The 21,787-nt window shown below is 48.6% G+C and overlaps 1 protein-coding gene across 4 annotated transcripts in view; it reads right to left on the bottom strand.

Annotated features, from left to right (window-relative positions):
* PLEKHA1 (pleckstrin homology domain containing A1) overlaps window positions 1–21,787 on the bottom strand; it is a 486,448-nt gene that overhangs the window by 355,162 nt on the left and 109,499 nt on the right. For all 4 annotated transcript variants that reach the window (XM_078643947.1, XM_078643949.1, XM_078643950.1 and 1 more), the window contains exon 2: window positions 15,227–15,387. In XM_078643947.1, coding sequence (XP_078500073.1) covers window positions 15,227–15,367 — 141 coding nt within the window. In that variant the 5' untranslated portion in view covers window positions 15,368–15,387. The remainder of the gene's footprint in view (window positions 1–15,226; window positions 15,388–21,787) is intronic.

Genomic DNA, 21,787 nt, shown 5'->3' with positions numbered 1-21,787 from the left:
CGTGATTGAAATCCAGGCCCTATTTTTAGTTGGGAAGAAGGGAGAACACTCACTGGGACTTGAGGTGGTTGCTACTCCTCTGAAGCATCTACCTTGCCATGACTGCCTCTCGTTGGGTAGAAATTCCCGAAACTGGACTGATCCTGGTACTGCCTGGAGCCTTGTCCCCTTTGCGCACCTTGGTGGGGATGACGACCGGCCGAGCTACTCCTGCCTCTGCCAGCCCTGTGAAAAACGTGAGGGAACACTATTTTTATTGTGGCCTGAGCCTTACCTAATGATATGAAAGTATTAACAAATGTACCGAGCTCTTTAACAAAAGGCTCGCCAAAGAGACCTCCCTGGGCAACATCGTCTGCCTCCGAGTCCACCAGATCCCCCAATTTCGGGTCAACCTTAGTTAGCAGGAAACAGTGGCGTTGAGTTGAAAGGGCAGAATTTGCATTGCCTCAAAAAATAAGATGGGCCCTCTAGGCATCCTGAGAGGGTTTCTGGGGAAATCATTGAGCTGGATTCTTAGGCCTCTTCGTCCATGTCCAAATAGGGCCCAGGGCATCCAGGAGCTTATCCTGACATGCCCTCCATGACCTGTCGATCCCTTAATATCTGGGGTAAGGGCCACTTTCTCATCCAGGGACGGGCAAGGGCACTCCGCCTGGAGGCAATTGCGGGTCTCTTTCTCAAGCGGTCTACGGATGCACCCCGCCACATAGCTAGCCACCTTATTGGCCGGAGCTCCCTCTGAGGAGCGTGGGTGGACGATATTGTCGGGGTCGAGCATGTCTGACGTGCTTTGAGGGGCCTGAGAAGAACAGGCTGGAAGCCAGGTTCTGGAAAGACACAGTTCCTCTTCTGCGCCTCCTGCCACCTTAGGATTAGTGTTAGGTCAACTGGCCCAGGAGGGAGGGAATTCCCTGCTGGGAGGGTGGGTTGACTATCCAGAAAAGCTTCTTTCAATCTGGCAAAGCGTCCAGATCCACCCCAGAATCTCGGGATCGCTTAGATGGCGGTGAGCCCTGGGTTCCTGGACCCTCTGTGGCAGCTGGCGTGGTAGGGACTCGAGGTATAAGCCTGTCAAAGGCCTGAGCGATCTGACGGGAGAGCCTTTCTTCTACAGGAGTCATGGCTTCCTCCACTGCTCGATAGATGGAGGTGTCGACAGCCTCATAGAAGGCATCACCCTTGGGAAGGTCAGCCAGAGGGCCCTCCACTTGACAATCCTCGTGATATTTCATAATCTACTTATTGGAGGTCTGGGACCTAATTTAAAGGTGTCTAGTTATCAGCTCACCTGGCCTCACAACAGGGCCCCGAATCTTTGGGGGGCTGGGTGTCAGCCTAAAATGTTTATGCAGATTTTCTGCGAATTCAATGGGGTTCTAGCCCGAGGGACACAAGAATGCTGGTGAAAGGAAATATATATTGGGCGAAATCGTCCCTATAGCAAGGGAGCCGGTCTGGGTAGTGTACCACATAAGGCCTTCAGGTCTAATACAAACCCAGAAGGTTTAAAGTAAATATAAAGTACAGACTCCGGCCCCCACGTTAACTAATCACAGGGAACCGAGCGTCAAGTTCAAAACCAAGCAGTCGGCAGCTTTAAGCTATTAATAGCATCCCGGCCGCTTACGGACCCAGCCGGGCTTCTCCCTCAGACCGGATTGCTTCAGGAATGCATGTGCAATGCTTGAATTACCAAGATTGCGAGTAATGCAAGCTTTCCGTTGCACTCCGCGCCTCCTCTCTCGCCTCCTAGCGGCGAGAGGTCCCCGGCGCCGAGTAAGAACACCAGCACACACCGCGTAGGAGCGAGAACGCTCTTGCGGTGTCACAGTAATAAAAAGCGTTCAGGAAAACAAGCGCAAAGCAAATAACTGTGCATACAAGGAGCAATGAGCGCGAAAGCCGTTAGAAGTAAATGCAGAGAGATGTATGGCCGGGAACAGGTATGAGGTAGAGGCAGGGTTAAGGTATTTATTTTTTATAGAGTATTCGTATACACATAGGTTTGTCTGCGCTGCCTTGAACAAAGGAGGGCGAGAAACGGTATAGCTTGGAATACATAGGTGAAATACAGGCTAGGTGTTTTGGGTAAAAAGCCATGTTTTGAGGGCCTTTTAAAGTGCAGTAGAATGGACACATTTTTCAAATCCTGTAGAAGGGTATTACACAGTTTGGCTGTTCCAACTACAAACCTTTTTTTTTCTCAAAGAGTTTTTGTAAACTTTCTGACAGTTACGTTTTTGATGTTGAGGAGCGTAATGACCTGTTTGGAACTTAACAAGAGAATTTTTGACTAAGGTATTCAGGGTCTATATTGTATAATGCCTTGAAGGAAATGCACAAAGCCTTGAAGGCTATTGCTTTTCTAACAGGTAACCAGGCCAGCTGTTTAAAAGCACAGGATGCTGATTTGTAGCTTGGGAGTCCAAACATGAGACGCGCTGCAGTATTTTGTTAAGTCTGTAGTTTGGTCAGAAGTTTTTGTTGCATATTGATGTCCAGCGCATTGCAATAGTCTAATTTGGAAAAGAATTGTTTTTGGGAGATTGGAAGGGATAAAGGGAAGATTTTTTTTATTATTTTTAGTGTGTAGAAGGCGTAGGTGGTTACTTGGTTGACTAGGCTGTTAAACATCAGCCTATTGTCAAAGATGCAGGTGGTAGAGTCATTGCTTGAAGTGTCATTTCTAAGTGTTGTCTCTGTGTCTTGCATGTGGCTCAAAGAATGCACCACAAAATGTAGCAGCACAGAGTGGCATGCTAAGGTAGTGTGAGGGATAGCTTTATACATTTCCATATGCAAACCAGAGCGATTGGTACCCAGAGAGTCACTTGAGTCCTGATTTTTGGAGCAGCCAGGACTTTACTCCATTTTTGAATTCTAGATTGCTCTGGATGATCTATTATTCATTTTGCAGCATGATCCAGAACGTGCATGTCTTTATGGAAAAAGGACTCCTACTGATGAATTCTTTTTTATTTATATTAAAGGTGCGTCCAATCTTGATAGCTTTTGATAAGACTAGCCCTGTTCTACAGACTGGCAGGGTGTAAAGCGGAGGGATATTGAGGAAGCTGGCAACCAGTGTCTGGTTGCAGTGTTCAGGATTCATTGTAGTTTGACAATTTATACCTAGGAAGTCCCCTTGCATAATTATGACACTGTATCACTAGGACTAGAAAGGGATGTGGGCACTTAAAAGGGTTTAAGGGAAGATACATTGTACTGTTAACACTGTGTCCAATAAGTGAATACCTTCTTATTTCAGTCAATAAGGTTGTGGGAGTCCGAACTTCCAATGCAGATAGGTATTATGTGTTAATGTTGATATAAGACATTATTTGTGGTTTGGAGGAGTTACATTTAAGGTAGTCCTCTGACATTCACTGGTCTGGCATTCACTGAGTTTGTAAGTCTTGAAGTGGTGTTTTATGGTGTTGAGATGGTTTTCTGCTATGGCCTGATGCTCGGTGGTGGTGTAAAGAGTCTACATGATTCATGAACCACAAATGTCAAAGACCTGGCACTAAAATGTGTTATCTTTAACAAATAATAAATATGTAAGGAAAATGCTACTTGCCAGTATGCATCTGTTCTTGGCATGCAGAGCTGCAGAATATCATACTTTAGCATAGATCACCATCTTGTGTTGGGCTTGGATGATTGCAGTTTTTTGTTGTCTTGGAAGAAGTCTTTGTAGTCACGAGTTAGGTGACTCCTCCCTTGGACGTTAGTGCGCATGGGCATTGACTCCATCCTCAGATTGTTTTTCGCCATGATGGGAAATGATGGAGTTTGGTAGAAACAGAAAAAATGTCCATGTGAGTGTATCTAAGTAAGATAACACTGGAACAGATACAGGTACCGGGGAGGCGGGTGGGCGTATGTTATTCTGCAGCTCTACATACCTATAACAGATGCATACTCGTAAGTAGAATATTCCGTTCGAGGCTTATGAACTGCAGAATTCATACTTTTGCATAAACTGTACAGCAGTGCTCTCCCATAGCGATGGTCACCTGAATCTGTTGCAGGGGTTTGAAAAAGTGTTTTAAAAACAGCCTGGTCTACCGAAGCCTGTTTAGCCTGAACGTCTACACAATAGTGTTTGATGAAGGTGTGTGGCATAGCCCATGTTGCTGCTTTACAAATGACATCTAAGGGAATGTTCCCTAAGAATGCCATGGAAGCCCCTAGTTTGCGTGTTGAGCGCGCTCTAGGGGGAATTGGTAATGTGCATTTTGCCTTTTGGTGGAATATTTGAATGCATTTAACTATCCACCTGGCAATTCCAGCTTTGGATATGGGGTTTCCTTTATGAGGTGGAGAGAAAGCTACAAACAGTTGGTTTGTCTTTCTAAAAGATTTAGTTCTGTTGATGTAATAAAGTATAGCTCTTTTAACATCAAGTGTGTGAAGAGCTCTCTGCTACGGAATCTGGGAATGGGAAAAGAACGGGTAACTCTACAGATTGATTAAGATGAAAAGCAGAGATTACTTTGGGAAAGAATTTTGGATTTGTTCTCAGAACCAACTTGTTACGATGTATCTGTAAGAATGGCTCTTGTATGGTTAAAGCCTGGATCTCGGGGGCGTGGCCAAGATGGCGGCGGAGTAAGACGTATTTTTCATCCCTCCGGCGCCGGGCCCTGCTTAGCGTTGTCCAGCTTCTGCCCCGGGCTCTTTCTTGACCTCCTGAGTGCCCTGGAGTCCCCCTGAGAGCAGTGGCTGGTCCCTGGCCGGAGCGGACGCGACGAAGCCTAGCGACGGAGCAGAGCTTGCGGCGGATTCGCAGGCGGCCGCTCTGCGACTTCGAGCGGCCCCGGGGAGCGCCGCCCACGGGGAGAGCGTCTGTGCGCTGCGGCAACTTTCGGGGGCGAAGCGGACCTCGGGGTCCCCTGCGGTGGAGAGGCGACCCCCCCCCTCTGCCGGATCGAGGGAACGGCGGCCTCCGGACCTGGGGCGGAGCAAGAGCGGTGGCGTGTGGAGAGCCGCCCCCGGACTGCAGTGCAGGCAAGTCCGGGGCTTGAGGCCTAGGCGTGGATGCGGAGCCGCGCAGCTTGAGCCCGCGTTGGAGACGCTGCAGTTGCCGGTGCGCTGCGGCCCGGCTCAGCACTCAGGCCGCAGTAAGGACACGTTTGACTCCGGGGGCACGATCATCAGAGCGGGGTGCGGTGCCCTGGAGGCAACGTGAATTAGCCGGGTGTGGCCGGGCTCCTGGGCCCCCAGCACAACTGCGGTGAATTGGAGGTGCCTAGAGCTGTCCCCACGAACCACGGAGCAGACCACGTGGGATTGAGTGCACCCGCTGAGAGGCCGGCCGCGTCTGGATGGCCGAGGACGGACGAGGGGCCGCGCGGAGGTGCAGCAGAACGGCGGCTTGAATCGTAAGTGCCTGGGGGTTCCCCCCAGTGAAGTGAGAGCGCTTTACCATCGAGGAGCCGCCTGTCCCCCCCCCCCTGCTTCCCGCATGTGCCCTGCCCGGAGGTGGAGTAGCAGCGACTAGGGGGAGAGGCCCCAGAGCAGCTGTAGAGACAATAGCTACTTGTGGTGTCACTGGACAGCCTGTCCCAGACCTTGTGTTGAAGACTCTGGAGAGATCAGTGGGTTCTACCCGTTCCGTGCCGTCCTGCCTTAGCGTCTGGTATCCACCGAGCGGGCTGACCTGCTGAGCAGTACCTGATAGGGGGGCGCCCTGTCCCTCCAGCTTTGGGCGATCTACGTCTTGGGCCCACGAACGGGGGACGGCACGCCCCGCCTGGATCCTCCGCTTCTGCTGCGGGGGTTTTGTCGCCATTGGAGGTCGGGGGAGCGTCGCCCTCCCTTGCACCCGGGGGCGGCCATCTTCACGGGGTCCCCGTGGGTGCATAGTGCTGCCTGCCTGCCTTGCCGTGGGCAAGGGCATAGCGACGATGTCTGTCTCACAGCGCAAAGGGAAACCCGGGAAGGAGAGCCAGCTTAAGGGATCCCAGCCACCGGCATCTCCTGGCCCTAGTGCCTCGCAAGGGCAGAAGGACGATGAGACTCTTGCCACCAAGGCCTTCATGACGGAGCTCTTCGCCTCTATCAAGGAAGATATATCGGAGCTTCGCTCTCAGCTAGCGTCAGATCTACGCGAAGTGCGCAGAGATGTCGATAGTATCGGAGAACGTGTGGCTACATTAGAGGACCACGACTTGAGCATGGCGAATGATGTTCACCTTCTGCAGCAGGATGTGCTGCGCCTTATGGAGCAGAACCTGGACCTGCAAGCCCACGCGGAGGACTTGGAGAACCGTTCAAGAAGGAACAACATCCGGATACGAGCGGTCCCATGGGATGGCGAGGCGGGCGACCTTCGAGGATATGTGCAGGCACTCTTCTTGCAGATTCTGGACGAGGAGGACCTGCAAGAGATCAGAATGGATAGAGTGCACAGGGTGGGATTGCCTAGACGTGGGGGCGGTCCGCCCCCGGACATCTTAGTGTGCGTCCATGATTTCCAGCTGAAGGAACGAATATTGAGGAAGGCGCGGGACCTTCCTTCCCTGCAATTCCGGGAGCATCGACCTCAGCTGTATCAGGACCTGGCGGCCACGACGCTCCAAAAGAGACGCGACTTCCGACCGGTGACCGCATACCTGCGGGAACATAACATCTCCTACTCTTGGGGCCATCCCTTCCGCATTGTCTTCCGATGGCAAAACAGACTGGCACAGATTCGCTCTCTCCAGGAGGCAAAGGAGCTTCTGGGAATAGCAGACGAGTCCCCGGCACCCGGGACTAGTAGCCCGCCTTCGCAACGACGGCGCCGATCTTCCTCTTGGCACAGAGTGGGCTCGGAGGCGAACCGCAGACGTTCGGATCACTCGACTAGCCTGCAGGAGAGAGGGGCTGCGGTGGCGTCCGTGGCCTCGGTAACGGAGATGTCCTCCCAGCAGAGCTCCGGGGCGGCCTGAACTTTCTTGCTGGCCTTCTGGTGTCGGAGGGGCCCTTGAACTCAGGTACCGAGGGTATGTTAGTACTTTTTGAGAAGACACCCCGGTCCTTGGTCCTGGGAGGCCCTATGGAGGGTCCCCGTCCCCTAAGAAGTCCTTCGGACTGTTCTACTTCCTTGGGACATTTACTGTTTGTGCTATGGGTGTTTTGGTGTGTTGGGGTGGGGGGGGGGGGGACTATGGGAGAGGAGGTGGGGTGGGGGGCGGTTGGAGTGGGAGTGGGGTGGATTCCTCCGGGGGTGTTGAAGTGGGGGAACCGGGGTGGGGGGTTGGGGTGGTTGGGCGGGCTGTTCGAGGGGGTGGTGATGACAGGAATGATTGGGCTGTTATGTATGTTGCCGAGTTGTGGAGGAGCTGGGAGAATTGGGCTGATGGGCTGACTGTTGTGAGTGGTCGAGTGAATGAGATGATTGCACGGCGGGGGGGACTACTTTGGTTCAATGCCACTTAATATTGCTACTTGGAACGTGAAGGGCCTGAATTCTCCGCAGAAGCGCCCGAAAATTTGGCAGTATCTGATTGACCATCAGTTAGACGTGGTGGGCCTACAGGAAACCCACTTGGCGCGTAAGGATGAGCTTCGCCTTAAACATAGGCACTTCCCTCTTATTTATAGGTCCTCGGCCCCCACCAAACATAAGGGAGTGGCCCTTCTGTTTCGAGCGGCCCTCCATTTTCAGCCGCTGGGAATGCAGAGTGACAGAGAAGGCTGGTGGCTGATGGTCAAGGGGTTATTGCACGAAAGGCTCTGTACGTTTGTGGTGGTGTATGCTCCTAACTCAGGGCAAAATAGTTTCCTCCAGGGCCTGCTCCGTAGAGTTGAGAACTTTGTTGAAGGTCATCTGATCTTCTTAGGGGACTTTAATTTGGTGTGGGATAGAACTCTGGATAGTTCGGGTACTCTTAGGGCCGATGCCGGCTTATTTTCTTCTGCCACACAGAGTATGATTGGTGACCTGGGTTTGATTGATTGCTGGCGCGCGCTGCACCCCCACTCCCGAGACTACACTTTTTTCTCCACAGTCCATCACTCCTACTCCCGACTTGATCACATTTTCCTCAGCCAGGCCCTGCGGGGGGATGTCCGCGACTCGAGCATATTCCCACTCTCGGTCTCAGACCACAGCTTATTGGTGCTTGAGTTACGCTGGACGGCGAAAGGTGACGGGCTGCGCAAATGGTATTTCCCAGCTGCTCTGCTTCGGGATGATGCTTCGTGTAAAGCTCTGCGGACGGCCATCCGGGACTTCATGGCCCTGAACCCCATCTCCGATACCTCCATTTTCAATACTTGGGATGCCTGCAAGGCCTCCTTGAGAGGCACGTGCCTCTCCTTAAACGCCAATCTTAACAAACAGCGCCGAGAGGAGCGGGAGAAGCTTGAGGTGGAGCTTGCCTCCCTGGAAGCCGCGCATAGATTGAACCCCTCCCGCCTTACTCTTCGCCCTCTTACGGCGGTTCGGGGGAAACTGAGGGCCCACTATAACAATAGGGCGGAATTTATGCTCCTGCGGCTGCGCCATACCGCATACGCGCAGGGAGACAAGGTAGGGCGGCATCTGGCCCGTCAGCTTCGGGACAAGCGCGAGAGGGAATATATTGGAGGCATGCGCGGTGAAGCGGGTGACCCGCTTCATCGGGACGAGGAAAAGGCGGCCCTGTTTGGCCGTTTCTACGCGGACCTTTATAGCAGTGATGTCCTCGACTCGGAGGTGCAACAGCGTTATCTCGCAAACCTGTCTCTACCCCAGGTCACTGCGGCCCGAAACAACCTTTTGACGGCCCCCTTCACCCGGGAGGAAGTTCTGGACGCCATCAAGGCCTTGAAACCTCACAAGGCGCCTGGGCCGGATGGGTACACCGCCCTCTTTTACCAGACCTTCTCTGCCGACCTCTGTGACTATCTGGTTGGGCTTTTTAATGCGATGGCTGAGACGGGAGGCATATCGGGCACGATGGCCGAGGCAGTGATCTCTGTCATTCCTAAGCCCGGGAAGGATCCCTCCAGTTGCTCCTCTTACCGGCCGATTTCCCTCTTGAATATTGATGCGAAATTGTACTCCGCTATCATTGCGCGACGCCTCCAGGATCTCATGCCGATCCTCATACACCCCGACCAGTCAGGTTTTATCACGGGCAGACAGACCCATGACAATCTAAGGAGGGTGATCCATCTGATTGAAAAGGCCAACCGATTCCGCATCCCAGCAGTCCTAGTGGTCCTGGATGCGGAGAAGGCTTTTGATCGTGTGGACTGGGGATTTTTGTTCCGCACCCTGGCGGCCTTTGGTTTCTCGGAAAAATTTATCACGATGATTCGAGCGAACTACGGTACACCCCGCTCCAGGGTGTCGGTTAACGGCCACTTGTCCCCCTTTTTCTCCCACTCTCGCGGGACCAGGCAGGGCTGTCCCCTTTCCCCTCTGCTCTTCGCGCTGAGCATTGAACCGCTAGCGTTGGTGGTGAGGGAGCATGAGGGGATCCAGGGCCTCCCCTTTACAGGGGAACAACACAAGATCTCGCTCTTTGCGGACGACGTTCTCCTGTCGGTTGGAGATCCAGCCAGCTCGCTTCCAAATATCCAGAAGGTTCTGTCCGACTTTGAAACGGTTGCCGGCTTTAGGGTTAACTTTGGGAAGTCCTACATCCTTAACCTTACACTGTCTCCGACTGAAGCGGATCAGGTACGGCTTCTGACCCCCCCTATCCTGGGCGACCGGCTCCATCTTGTATTTAGGGGTACACTTGACTCCTAAGGTGGGTGGCCTGTTCACAGCCAATTTCCCTCCGATGCCGACGTCCATGCGAGCTGATTTAGCCCGCTGGAAGCCCAAATACATCTCGTGGCTCGGCAGGATACATGCCATCAAGATGGTGCTCCTCCCCAAGTTTCTTTATCTTTTTCAAGCCCTTCCCATCCCCCTAGATTTGGATTTCTTTAGGCGCCTTAAAACTTTGATGCTTCGCTTCATTTGGCAAGGCGGGCGAGCCCGTTTCTACTTTTTTACACTGCGCCGCTCGAGATCGGAGGGGGGAGTAGGTCTTCCTGATATGCACCTCTACTATAAGGCAGCACAACTGCGAGTCCTGGTGGAATGGTCCCAGCAACTCTCAGAAAAACACTGGCTGCATATGGACATGAGTATCGCGGGCCGGTCAGTTTGGGACCTAGCTTGGAAACCCAAGGGTGATAGGCCCAGGAATGCCTACGTCAGTACCCCCACCAGCACGGTGCTGAAAGTATGGGACACGGTCTCGGGCGACGACCGCTGGACGACGTTCCCGTCGCCCTTCACCCCCATTCATTTCAACCCGGCCTTTCCCCCGGCGTTGCAGGACGGCCCCTTCCGCCTGTGGCGAGAGGGCGGCTGTAGAGCACTCACTCACCTTTTTCACGGAACCGTCCCGCTTACCTTCGCTAACTGCATGAGAGACTATGGGGTCCCTCCATCTGAACGGTATCACCATCTACAGCTCCTCCACTGGGCTGCCTCCCCCGGAGTGGGGGATGCGGCCACGAGATCGCCGTCTGTCTTCGAGGCCTTTCTCCTACGAACTGCCACCATAAAGGGAGCCATCTCCTTTCTCTATAAATTACTGCTCACTACGGCAGTGTCGCCCCGCCCGCGGTATATGGGACACTGGGAGGAGCTGCTCGGCAGAGACATCCCTGATGCGGAATGGGCGGGCCTTTGGCGAGACATCACGGCCCACAACCGCTCGGTGGCTCTTCGGAAAGGCCCATCTCAAAACCATGATGGATTGGTACCTCTACCCATCCAAGCTACACCGTATCTTCCCGACCTCGTCTGACCGCTGCTGGAGGGGCTGTGGTTTCTTGGGGGATTTCCGCCACATTTGGTGGGATTGCCCGGTCATTCGCCCCTACTGGGAAGAGATTTTGTTCCACCTCAAAGACATACTAGGCTATCCAGTCTCTGCTTCTCTAGAACATGTCCTCCTCGGGCTTCGTGACCCCGGTCTCGAACACCAGACGAGAGCCGACAAGCAAATACTCTGGCTCTGTCTAGGAGCGGCTAAACTCACCTTAGCGGCAGCTTGGAAGAAACCTGATGCCCGTGCGATTTCTCTATGGCACGCTCGATTGTGGAGGTTACTGAGTGTGGAGCGGGTTGCGGACATCTTCCTGGGCAACTTTAAAAATTTCATCTTCCGCTGGGGCCCACTTGTTAAATTTCTTTCACGGGGGTTGCCATCAGCGGTCTGCCCTTCTTCAGTGCGTGCGCTCCACGTGTTTCAACTCTAACTGTGCAGATGGTTTGTGTGTATGTATGAATGGCTGTCATCACCACGGGGGTGGGATGGGTGGGGGGGGGGTTCTTTGTTGGTTGATCCTGGGTTATGACACCCTTGGTACGCACGAAAAAGATCCAGCGGTCGAGGCGTGCTTCTGCCTGCTATCGCTCCGGCTACCCTCCTTGATCGCCTTCTGGACATGACCTTTGGACCTGCCTGGTGCTTACCCACTGCATTGCTGTGCCCACATATAATCTCCATTCCTGGGGTGTCACTCATGATCTTGTTTCTTTGTATCTGTTTTATATTCTTGAAATCAAAAAATAAAGATTTTATTAAAAAAAAAAGCCTGGATCTCATTTACTCTCCTGAGAGAGGTGATTGCAACAAGTAAAGCTACTTTCCATGTAAGGAATTGCAGTTCGCATTTGTGTAGAGGTTCAAATGGAGGTCCCATGAGCCTAGTAAGAATGTTCAAATTCCACAATGAAGACGGTAGTTTTGTGGGAGGAATTATTCTTTTAAGGCCTTCCACGAACGCTTTGATAGCAGGTACCCTGAACAATGGCAAATGTTGTCTGTTTTGCAGGTAATCGACAAGGGCAGCAAGATATAATCTTATAGATGTGTATGCTAGATAACATCTTTGTAGATGCAGCAAGTAACCAATAATGTTCTGAATTGAAGCATCCAGTGGGTCAATTTTGTTACATCTTTTCCATTTGGCTGCATAGCACGCTCTAGTAGTAGGGCGTCTGGCTTCTTTAATAATGTTCATACAGTCTGGTGGGAGGTTGATGTAATCGAACTCTAGAACTTTAGGAGGCAGATTGCTAGATTCAGTTGGTTTGGATCTGGATGCTGTATCTCTCCATGGTTCTGCGTAAGCAGGTTTGGGGAGAGCAGTAGCTTTTGGTGTGGAACTATTGAGAGTTCCAGAAGTGTTGTGAACCATGGTTGCCAGACCCATGTTGGAGAAACTAGGATCATTTTGAGAGACTGTTGTTTGAGCTTGCGTACTACTAGCGGAATGAGTGGGAGTGGAGGAAAAGCGTACGCAAATCTGCCTGACCAGTTCATCTATATCTCATTGCCCTTGGTCAACGGATGTGGAAACCTGGCGGTGAAGGTTGGGCATTTTGCGTTTGTGTGGCAAACAGATCTATGTCTGGGTGGCCCCACCGTTTGAAAAATGGTTGAAGACCTTGAGGATGAAGTTTCCATTTGTGTATCTGCTGTGTCTGATGACTTTGCAGACCCGAAATGTGATTGTGTACTCCTGGAAGATGTTCTGCCAAAAGAAATATGCTTTGCTATGTCTGAGGGCTTGTTAGTGACTCAGGAATATAGGCGCTCTGCTATGTAAACGTCTACTTCTAGTTATTGCACATGTGGTTGATGTACGGTGTTACCAGGTAAGGGGATATTCCTAAACCCCTAAGTGTGTGCAGGGAAAGGCCCTACACAATTTACTATAGAAACAAGTCCTGGGCACACGTGAACAAGGTATTAGTCAAATGACAAAATGGATTTCTCAAAGTAATGTCAATGTTCATCTCCAGTAAATTGATTCTTGATTTTATTATTCAAAACGAAAAAAAGAAAACCAGCCGACACGACACGTGTTTCGTCGCCAATGGGAGTAATCCCGCGACTTCCTCAGGGCTGTAGGTCTGTAGTCTTTGTATAAACACTCTGCCGGTGATAATTCCAACCCGGCTGGTAATGGCGTCTTTTAAGTGAGACTGACTGATATCCGAACAAATTTACGATATCTGAATGTAGCAATGTTAGTCTTAGTTTATACGAGCTGCCGGTGATAATTCCAACCTGGCTGCTAACGTTATCCTTCACGTGAAAGAGTGTGAAGGATATAACCCGTACAGTTATATCAGATTGTAGCAAATCCAGTCAAAATTTTGTGAAAAAGTAGCCGTGAGTTCCTAGCAGGACGTGTGGATCTACAGCGTGTATGCTGAGGTCGCACGCAGCAGTATCGAAGGACTATCAAGCACTATAAAGACGTGCCATGAACGTCGGCTACACAGAGGGTAATCAGTGTTACTTCAGCAGGTATCCCAGGAGACACCTCAAGCACTCAGGCCGTGCAACACTACAGTGTACCCTCTTTAAGAGACACGGGCCATCCTCCGTGCAGTCTACGCTCGTGGCACTCCGCCACAGTGCCTGCTCACCCAGCGTTACTACTGTGAGCCACCTCAGCATACCCGCTGAAGTAACACGGATTACCCTCCGTGTATCCGACGTTCGCGACACGTCTTTATAGTGCTTGATGATCCATCGATACTCCCGCGTGCTACCTGAGCCAGTAAAAACAACTGTTGTGGTCAGGTGGTTAAGAACCAGTATCCTACGAGATAAGATGCCGGTTATCATACAATGTAAAGTACATTTTTCAGAGCAATGAATACAGTGCTCTGCTGCAGTAAGGGTTTCTCAAATTTTCTAATTCACTGGTGTCAACAAGATTTTTCAGAAACCTTGTGATTTTAGTGAACCAACGCCAAAGGCCAGTACCCCACTCTGAAAAGTGTTCAAGCTCCAGGCTAGTTCACAATCTGCCACTTTTATAGGCAGATCATTATCTTGGCAACAGTATGATATCAAATGGTATAGTCAAGGATGCGGGGATCACAAACAATTGCTTCTTTTACGGTAAGAAAATAGGCCTCCCTTATCCATTAAAGCTAGATGGGTCGCAATAGTTTGCCATTCTAAAAATTGGGCTGTGATTTTAATAAGTTTGGAAATTTCTTGTTGAGTCCTTGCTTGTAAATGAGCCAGCACATTGGACATAACACACGAAGAAGCAGTATTCACACCTATCACACACAGCATGCAAGTGGGATAACCAAGACAGAGGAAAAATATGTTGAGTACTTAATTGTGACCAGTCCTTATCCAAAATGAGCCATTGTGCTCGGGTATCCTTGCATCCTCCTCTCAAAACCTCCATCATCACAGTCCCAAAGGCAATCAACCCAGTACATCTGAAGCCTATCTTCAGGGCAACAAATAGTTACTTCAAAACCTTTCTGGGGGAACCAGTGCCAGAGAACTACCTCGGGGTGTTTCCCTCTGCCATAATATAGCAGCCACTTTCAGCTGGCTTGCCTTTGAAAAAGAAGTTCCTCTGACCAAAACTGTACCAGCTATCACAAAAGGGCTGCAGATGTCATTTGGCCTTCTACCTCGACAGGCTTGCCTCTGCAGCTAGATTACCTCGGGTCATGAGCCATTTAAGGCCAATCTGCTATCAGGAGACCTACCTCCAACAGCAGGTCACATGTCAGTTGGTGCTACGTTTGAGTTTCCAAGCTCCAAAGAGCCCTCACCTACAAGGCTGCTGCTGCTAAAGGACTAACTCAAGGCCTTCCTGCCATCAGATGCTGCCCAACACCGGGAGGGACACCCACCAAAATCCACAAGGGCTGTTTTAATGCCAGCAAAGGGATGCATACCATAAGACTAGCACCAATACACTTGCTATAGCTGTTTACTGTGTTTAGCAATAAGTTTGATCAATAGATTGAATTATATGTAGTTCAAAGGCAATGACTTGAACAGGCAATTAGTGAGAATATTAACAGCGAGAACAGAAAAGTATGAAAACAAAAGTAGATGGGTTTATAATTACAGTGTGGCTTACGTCAGAGGTAGAGCTATGTTTAATTTAAGGAAAAATTAGGATTAGGCATCAAATTAGTGTTAAACTATGGGTTAGGGTTGGAGAGAACTACAGTTAGGGACAAGAAGTTTAGGGTTAGGATAGGAGAAAAGATTACACTCAATGATAGGGTTGAAAATAAAAAGTTTCATACCAAATGATTTGACAAACTATCCAAGTCAATCAATGTAGTTAACATTTTTAACCTTTTTCAAACTAACATTTTTTGTTTTAAATTAGGTGTGTTTTACTCACTAGTTCCCTCAAAAATAACTCCGAGAATCTTCATGTACTGCCTCACCTGTGGGTTATCCATATACCAGACAAGACTTTCTACCCGTGTATCCAGGATGAAATATCGCCGCAGAAATTTTCCACTGCTCTCATGCTCCTCGATATCCAGAAATCCACAGATCCGTCCATGACGATCCGTGTAAGGCATTGCAGAGTTCGAACATCACCCTGCAGGGGCAAAAAAGATAACTTAAGAGGCTGTGAAAAGATACAGGAGTCTGCTTGGGAGTAAACGAACGGGCTCTACCCTCGACCACTACTATTCAAGATTTGCAAGCCTCCACTATGCAAGTAAAAGAACGTCCTGAAAATCTGGTTCTACCCTACTTCATAGGGATCTAGGACTTAAGAACAAGCACTGCAAAGTGAACAGGTCGAGCCATAGAAAGCTACTACGATGGTTATATATTGTGTTTTACATTTTTTTTTATATCAAACGAAGGCCACAAAATGAATAAGGGAACAAATACGCAGCTGAAAGAAATAACATGACAGGCAAATGCTTGGAAAAGGATTAACCATTACATATAATTTTAATACAAAAGATGCTCCCTAGCAGGCAAGTGTACTTGGAAACTATACTAAACTACAAAACTATACTATAGAAACCGTTTTAGATTAATGCACATCACAGCAAATGAGATTCTCATTTGATTAAAGAAAAGGCACTTATGGTTTTGAATTACTGTAACCTGAAGACATACTGTCCAAGTCAATATAGTTGACTTTTCTGAACTATTTCCAAACTAACATTTTTTTTCCGAATCTAGGCGTGATTTACTCACTAGTTATTTCAAAATTCAACTCCTAGAATCTTCATGTACTGCCTCGCCTGTATGGGCTGTCCATATGTCAGGCAAGACTTCTTAGATTAATGAACACAGAGACGTCGGAACGCCTTCTTAGATTTTGCCACTGAGACTATCATCACTCTCTCAGAGGCCATTTACACTCAGCGCAACCTGTCTATTGTGAAATTTAGCAACCGTGCCAACGATGCCATGATGAAAGTTTATAGCGTTTGCTCCCAAGGGCATCTGCACCCAGAATCGCACGTATCTAGCTTTTACTGCCTTGGGCTAAAATATGAGCCCAGGCTCTAGCTCACAAATTAACGGAGGCCACCAACCGGGACTATTCCAATGAGGCACTCACACGAGGCCTTTCTCCAGTCCTGGCACTGTCTGTGCTGCGAATCTGCGACACTACTCGACTCCTAGTGCACACTGTACTGCCCTTGTCTTCTCAAAACAACCACTCTATTATGTGTTTCAACCACGCTGCTCCTGCAGACAGACGTGTCTTGTCTCAAGCCTACAAGCACCACTGGGATAATCGCCACCCTTGGAACGTGGAAAAATCAATCTGTAACTACCTCACCCCCCGTACCCGGAATTCCAAAGGTTGGCACCCTACGATGTGTTCTCCGATTCGCACAGAAGCTGTTAATAGAATGCAGAATTCCAACTCTAACCTGGATGACAAAATCTGCAATATGGGCTCCGTGAAACATTCCAGTGTCACCACAGCACGAGAACCACGCAGGGCTCGGTGCAGCCTCAGCGGATGACTCGGATACTTGTACCGCTTCCCTCAGTGAAACCTCAACCTGAGAGGCAGGATGGGGGGCGGGTAGTCACAATACGAGAGCAATGCAAGGTTCGTAGCTGCAACATTATTAGCTATTATCGGGGCAACACATCACAGAAGCCACGGGGAGCCCAGACATCACAAAACTGCTAAGTGCTGCTGAACTAGAGCTCTTAAGTCATGGGGCGATCGCTATTCCAACAGGTGGCCCCTCTCTGCAGTCAGGGGTGGGTAAAGAGGGGGGCAGACTAGGCCATCCGCTGCTTGAGGTTCTGGAGGCAGCAGTTCAATCAAAACGTTAGGCTCTAATGCCGTCTGGTAAAGCTATTTCCATACTTAAGCACCATTCGATGTAGGTGCTTCATTTCAGCATTTGTCAATCGAAATCCTCATTTAGGAGGAAAATGTTTATGAAAAAACATGCACCTACCGATTACAAAAACACCACACAAAAAACAAGCATTGACAAAGCTAAAAGTTTGTAGCCAATGCTAGACCTATTGGCTTTGCCACTGTTTGTTTTAGCAATAAAACACCTACAGAACAAGCGCTGAGAGGTGTTCCTGATACATTGGAAAAAAAGAACATCTCCCTGTTAGTGGACACCAAAAGATACAACTTCCTTGGGTTATCTCACACCAGAGCAATGGGAACGCGGTGTGGGATGCTGGTTTGGCTTCTATCCTTCCTCAAACTATCACCATGGAGAATTTCGACTAAGTCCTTTTCACACTTCAATCAGAACATTATAGGGAACACAGTGGGTTCCCATCACTAGTGGTTGGGCTGAACATACGCAATGGAATGCCCATCCAAAAGCACACTGTTGGCAGGCGCGCAACACCCATTGGGCTCACCGGGCTTCAGCCCCCCCGTCGTGTGTGTGTTAGCCCGGGCTGACACAGCTTTGCGGGCTGGCCACCGTCTGTTTGCAGCCGCACCCGAGTAGTTAACAGGTCAATAAACGACAATTTACATGTAAATTAGACTTTTCTTATGTTTTCAGCCCTTCTTACACCCACTCTTAGAATTAGCCCCGCCCCCGAAATATTGGTCAGTCCCCGCCCGAAATTTGGCTCTAGTTGCCCGCCTGACTGTTGGCACCCAGATACATGTAAAAAGCGGAATAGTTTCTAAATAGGTTAGAAGTTGAGGTATGTAATGTTATGCTAAATTAATTTGTATAGCGGACTAATCACCTGAGAGGGCATCAAGGCGCTTGCGCAGGAGTATAGGTGTGGGGTCCCCAAGGTGCTTATACAAAGCGCCAGAACTTCAGCTTCTTGCAGAACTCAAAAAATGAGGAGGAAGCTCTGATGAGGGAGGTTATTCCGTGTCTTGGGTGCGATTTAGCAGAATGAGCAACCTCCAATTTTGCTTTTGTGGATGCGGGAATGTGTGCAAACGAGTGTGAGGGAGAGCGTAGGTGTCTAGAGGGTTGGTGAAAGTTTATGTGGCTGTTCAGGTATTCTGGTCGTGTGCTGTGTAAGATTATGTATGTGTGCATGAGAAGACTGAATTGGCTGCGCATTTGAATGGGGAGCTAATGGAGCTTCCTGAGGTGCAGTGTGACGTGGGTGGTCGATTAAGAGTCTTGCGGCGGTGGATGGTCTTAGTCTTTGTAGGAGTTGTGTGGAAATTCTGGCGTAGAGACTGTTGGCGGAGTCCAGTCTGCTGGTGAGGAGTGCTTGTGTTATGGCCTGGCTAGTGTTCAGAGGCAATTATTTGAAGATCTTTCGTACCATGAGTAGAATGTGTAAGAAGGAGGTGCACACAGCATTGACTTGAGCAGTCATGTTGAGCATGTCATCTAGGATGAATCCTAGATTTCTTGCGTGGTCTGTGAGTGTTGGGAATGCCTAGCAAGGTCTTCAACAAGTAATGATTCTTGATTTTTCCTCAAAATGTACATTTCTGGATTCTCAAGAACAAATTGCTTTATTTCTTATTTCATGAAAATGTCCCAACGCACAATGTCAGACCAAATAGGAGGGGTTAGGCAAACAAACTGCAAATGCAATAATGAAGAATTGAGGAAATTAAACAATAGATTTAAAGAAAATTGGTTTAAGAGTTGATGTACGATTTAAAGGTTTGAAAAATAACAAAAATATACTTCCACGTAGTAATATTGGAACCAGCTACATCCAGAGGACATGGAATGCAAGCTCAATGAAAATGATAGTGCATTGTTTAGCGGCGAATGGTAGAGGTTCCAAGGAATTTATCAAATGAATTGTTTTAAAATACTGAACAACTCAATTGAAAATAAGAGTCTAGAACAAGAGACAGGATCCCTAATAAGGAACCAAACCAGCTCTGTTTTCCTCTGTTACTATAGGCAAATCAAGAGATCGTAAGTATGTCAAAATGTTAATGATTGCTTAACTCACTGCAGCATTTGACAGAGTTGACTATGATGTCGTACTCTAATGCCTTCAGCAAATCAACTTAAAGGCGTAGCTAACCTATTGCTTGAGCATATGCTCAATCATTATTTCCAATAACTATCCATACCAACCTGCTCCTCTTTACAACAAAAAAACAAAATAATATAAACAAGCAATGTCCACAAGGATCTATAAACCAGAAGCTGTTCACCATATACATCAAACCACCGGTTTCAAAATTCACACCCACCTTACGCAGATCAGACTCCATGTAGATCGAGACTACAAAAACACAGTCAATCGAAGGACAATCCTCAATACAATCAGTTGATAGTTAAAACTGTACCGATTTAGGCTCAAAATTAATAATCCAGAAATTCTAATCTGAGAAACATTAAATCCTTGCTCCTCAAAAGGGGTGCTTGTCCTACCATTAACAAAAAGTTTGCAACTGGGTTTCCAGTTACACATACACACACTTCGTACCAGATGTTCATGTATTCAATCCTCTATTAAACTCTTAAGTCTTCAAGGTCCCCCAGTCAGAGCTAAGCCCTTTTTGACAACTGGGACAACTCTTGATTCTCACATTAAGGCTTTCATAACTTTTCATTTCGAAATCAAACGGACGTAATTTTTCTCTTATATGTTGGGGGTAAAGACTAAATTGCTCAGATCGGAGTATTTGGCAAAATCGATATTTGACCACCATCCACTAAAGGCCACTTTGCAGTTCAGAAACGCTCCGGTGTGGATCCCCATGCAGCGCTTCAGCCAATTATGCTATACAACACAGTATTCAGCCACACCTTAAGTGAAGAAATTAGTCAGCCTTTCACCACAAACTCAGGCTCAATTAATGACCCGCTGGTGATCTGGGACACCTAAAAAGATTTTAAGGAGGGGGATAAAAATTATTAACATGGTTGGATTAAGAAATACTCTAAATAAAAGCCTAATAATCCCGATTATAAATTAATATTACTGGAACACCCCGTGATGGGTCAACCGGAGAGTCTCGAAAGACTGACAGCAAAACAGAGGGACTTTTGGGAGTGGCTGGCTCTCTTTGATTACAAGGAATAATTGGCACAAAGACAATCAGAAGAGGATAAAACAGAACACAGGTTGGAGATAATGTTTCGTGCAGCATTCCCATGACAAGACAGTGATCCATTGTACCAACTGACAGATTGCACTATGCCAAGCAGACATAATTGCCTCGTTTACAGTCTACTACCAGCATCAATATCCTAAACACACTAAACAACACAATGAGACGGAGTGCTGAACTGAGGAAGCCGGCCTGCCCAGGCTGGTACCACAACAGGTGGAGGACCTGGAAATATAAAATTCATTAGATTAAATAAAATTGGCCCCACTGTAGTTGCCTACGGGCAAAACGCCAGCGAGTGATGGGTTTCCCCTGGAGTTTCATAATATTTTTCAGGACCCCTATCTTGCAGTGCTAACGAGGGGTATACTTTCTCCTACCATTAAGAAAGCAGTTACAGTAGTGCTCCACAAAGAGGACCGTGGCCCCCTTGAAATGGGATCATATAGCCAGCTCTCATTACTAAACCCCAACTGTAAAACGGTAAGTAGATTCTTGCTCCTGTCTGGGAAAACCCCAATTTACATACGCTGTTCCATGTTATCCGCAGTGTCCATCCTGACTGGCTGAGAGCACCAGGTACCTCCATACACCTAGAGAAGGCTAATGACTCCTTGGAATGGGATTATCTGTGGCTGCTAATGCATTTTATGGGCTTTAGAGAGACTATCACGAAATGGATAAAATTGCTAAATTCATCGCACACGGTCCATATTAAATTAGTCAGGGTGATTTTAAATTCTTGGCCTATTCAGAGAGGATGGGACAGGGATGGATACGTTACCTGTAATCCTAGTTCCCTTCCAGGGGTATACTTATGTTATGTTATTTATTTTTATAAAGTGCCCAGCTACTCCGAGGAGTCAAGAGGGGTTAACTGATTATCACTACACAAAAAGATCAGTTTTTAGGTCTCGCGACCTATCGATGCGCGCATGCGCATCGAGCGGAGCGAGAATTCAAGTAGCGAAAACATCATGAAACCACCAGCTTTTTGCTGGCGTTTTCATGGCGTTTTCATGCAGTTCACGTGAACCACGTGAACGCGCATCAGGCACTCATCCCACACCTCCCAGACATCTGCTCGCAAAAGGCTCTCCTCCCTCCCCACATCAAAGGCATCAATCACCGTCCCACATGCTTCCCCAGCACTGCCCCGCCCCCTGCTTCACGGCCAGGCCATCTGTTCCCTGCCAGACCTCGCCACCCCTCACCCCTCTTTCTCTAACTTTCCTGCCTTCATGTTTCCATGCGTAAACATCTTCCCTTTGAACACTAGGACTGTTGCAATCACTGTGCTTACCCAATTTAAAACAAGCATTGGCATAGCCAATAGGTCTCGCTTGTGGGACCTTATAAGTATTTAGTTTTGCAGCACAATATCCTTCTTGCACCAAGGATATTGTGCTGCAAAAATAAATACTTATAAGGTCCCACAAGCGAGACCTATTGGCTATGCCAATGCTTGTTAATT

Source organism: Lissotriton helveticus, chromosome 5_1, assembly GCF_964261635.1.
Source record: "Lissotriton helveticus chromosome 5_1, aLisHel1.1, whole genome shotgun sequence".
Taxonomy (NCBI): Eukaryota; Metazoa; Chordata; class Amphibia; order Caudata; family Salamandridae; genus Lissotriton; species Lissotriton helveticus.
The sequence above is the reverse complement of the archived record's forward strand: the minus strand, read 5'-3'. Positions and strand labels throughout refer to the sequence as shown.